This window comes from Notothenia coriiceps, unplaced genomic scaffold, assembly GCF_000735185.1.
Source record: "Notothenia coriiceps isolate Sejong01 unplaced genomic scaffold, NC01 NC01_scaffold00017984, whole genome shotgun sequence".
NCBI classification, from domain to species: domain Eukaryota; kingdom Metazoa; phylum Chordata; class Actinopteri; order Perciformes; family Nototheniidae; genus Notothenia; species Notothenia coriiceps.
In genome coordinates, this window is record NW_011350685.1 from 335,748 (window position 1) to 338,376 (window position 2,629).

A 2,629-nucleotide genomic window follows, 5' to 3' on the forward strand; every position below is an offset into this window, starting at 1 on the left:
TAACCTATTGGTTAATAAACTGCAGAGCTCGCTCCTCTGTCCGAGATACGCCTCCTACACACGGTCATAATAAACCCATGAGCGCCGTTATAACGCCTCATGTGAACAGCACTGCACACACCTCCACTCATCCCCTGAGCGTGTACACGCCTCATGATGAGAGCCGGAGTGAAACGCAGCGTGGGATGAGTGGAGGTGTGTGCAGTGCTGTTCACATGAGGCGTTATAACGGCNAGCCTCGACTCCGGATCCCGGCGTAGATATAGACACAAAAGAAAAAGAAAATTTGGGGGAGACTGGGTTAATCGGAACATGCAAATACACAGACACAGACACAGAGAGGCGCGCGCAGGGAGCAAGGTCCCCGCTGGGGCCTTAGTTGGAATTGGTGAGAGGTAAGGAGGTACGCTGTGACTACGGCATAACACTACCCGGCTGGAAATAGGCCCCTCTGCAAACCTGTTTCCCTCCAATAAAATGGAGGGAAAGGGTTTTGGATAAAGAGAAAATAGAAAGAGTAGTAATAACCTTAGTTTTAAATATAAGATCAAAGTTTTTAGGATTTAAGTGAAAGAGCAAGAACCAAAGAAAAGAAAGAAACAGAAACATCTTATGACCAGAAAAAGAACCATTTAGCAATATAAAAGAGTCTACAACAGAAAGTGTAAGGGGTTTTCAAAACTTTATTGTTAGCAGATAATGCTAATTATGTTTAATACATGTCATTTATTTCCACAGGTCTCTATGGCTTCCTTGACGACAAAACTAATAAGCTATCCATCCTGAGCATACCTCTGGCTCATAAGAAGTCCACTGTGGTGTTCTTTATGCCCCACCATGTGGAATCTCTGGAAAGGCTGGAGAAGCTGCTGACCCAGAAGCAGCTGGATAAGTGGATGGGTGCGCTGAAGCAGACAGCAGTAGCTGTGTCTCTGCCCAAAGTCAGCATGGAAGTCAGTCATAACCTGCAGGTAAGACACTAAAGATGACCACATCTCTTTACTTCTGATTTAATTGCTGTTTTATACAATTTGAATTACACACGAACTTCCTGCTCCCATTCATAGAAACACCTCTGGGAGTTGGGCCTGACAGATGCTGTAAACAAATCCAAAGCTGACTTTTCCAAAATGTCTGGGAAGAAGGACCTCTACTTGTCCAGTGTGTTCCACGCCTCAGCCTTGGAATGGGACACTGATGGAAACGAAATGGACACGAGTATCTTCGGCACAGACAAGCTGAAAGACCCCAAACTGTTCTACGCAGACCACCCTTTCATCTTCCTCGTGAAGGATGAGAGCACCAAGTCAATCCTCTTCCTCGGCAGGATGGTCCGGCCAAAGGGTGACAAGATAAGAGATGAATTGTAACCATATAAAGTAAAGCTTAACGGTGTGTGTATTTTTTGTCTATATGTTTTATTTCGCACTAGAGCATTCCTTCACATCACAGGCGGACAGCATTCCACAAGACACGGCTAAAGAGATGTGTTTAAATATTTCATCCTGTGTTTAGTTAGCAAAGCCTTTTTCACACCTATCCTTTTTATCTTGATGAGTATTTAATATCACTATGTCCCATTTTAGTTTGCATTGGCAGCACACAATACCCACTGAAAACTTAATTCAATAGGATCATCATGATTATTGCATAAAATGTAAATGTATTGGTATTGTGCCAGCACAAAAATGGTCTCAGTCTTAATATTTGTTTGTAAAAGCTGTACAATAATCTTATTTTTGTAGAGCTGTGCAGTGTGATCCAAAAAGTTTGTAAAGCACACTACTTTTTTATGTGTCAACTCCAAGGACGTTCACAATTTCTCGCACATCCTTTGCACTGCTTTCAACCAAAAGTTCTACAATATTTATATTTGACCAAGAGGCTGAAATGCTAATATAAGGTTATTGATCCTCTCTGGATGCACTCATCTACACTGGTAAACAAACCAAATTGTGACCAATTTAAGACTTATCTATAAAACAATGTTTCTGCAAATAATTTGACAATTTCAAACTTGAATGGTTTTACACTGTTACAAATGTCCAGTTTTTGCAATAAAAGTAGATATATATACATATATAGAAAAAGGTGTCATCCCTGTTTCAGATATTTTCTGTTTAAATGGTTCCTTTGTGTTAGAGAAGACTTTCTGTTTGCAATAGCCGTTTAGCCTCCGGCAGGTCTGTTGCCTGCAGTGGGATTACCCAACCAAATAACATGAGAACATTCTAGAGAGGGGGGTTGTGTGTGACCCCCTGGGCAGCCTTACTTCAGCAGGAAATGTGATAGAGGTGCAATGATGCCATAGTAAACATTGCATCTTTATCAATGAACTGTAAATATTTAGACAAAACAAAATATTTAGGAACATCCAGCTGGGTTCTGCAGCTGCGCCAATGAGCAAAGTGCCACACCACATACATCCAACATTAGGTTCCCAATGAAAACTACAAGAATAACAGTCAACAGTGAGCAAATCCTTCATTATTTATTGGAAAGGGTTTAAATAAAAGATCTGAATATTATAATCTAGTTGGCTAAGGAGAAGACTAATTTTGAGATTAATAAAATCAGTAAACATGAGAGTTGTATCGTCACAACAATGTGTTCCGTGAGCTTTTGAGTG

At 40.8% G+C, this 2,629-nt stretch overlaps 1 protein-coding gene across 1 annotated transcript; it reads left to right on the forward strand.

Moving 5' to 3' along the window:
• Positions 1-704: 704 nt before the first annotated feature.
• Positions 705-1,891, forward strand: LOC104950752 (serpin H1-like). Its single transcript, XM_010777311.1, has 2 exons — positions 705-971; positions 1,068-1,891. Exons 1-2 carry the CDS (start codon positions 720-722, stop codon positions 1,368-1,370), a joined length of 555 nt encoding a protein of 184 aa, XP_010775613.1. The 5' UTR covers positions 705-719; the 3' UTR covers positions 1,371-1,891.
• Positions 1,892-2,629: the final 738 nt, after the last annotated feature.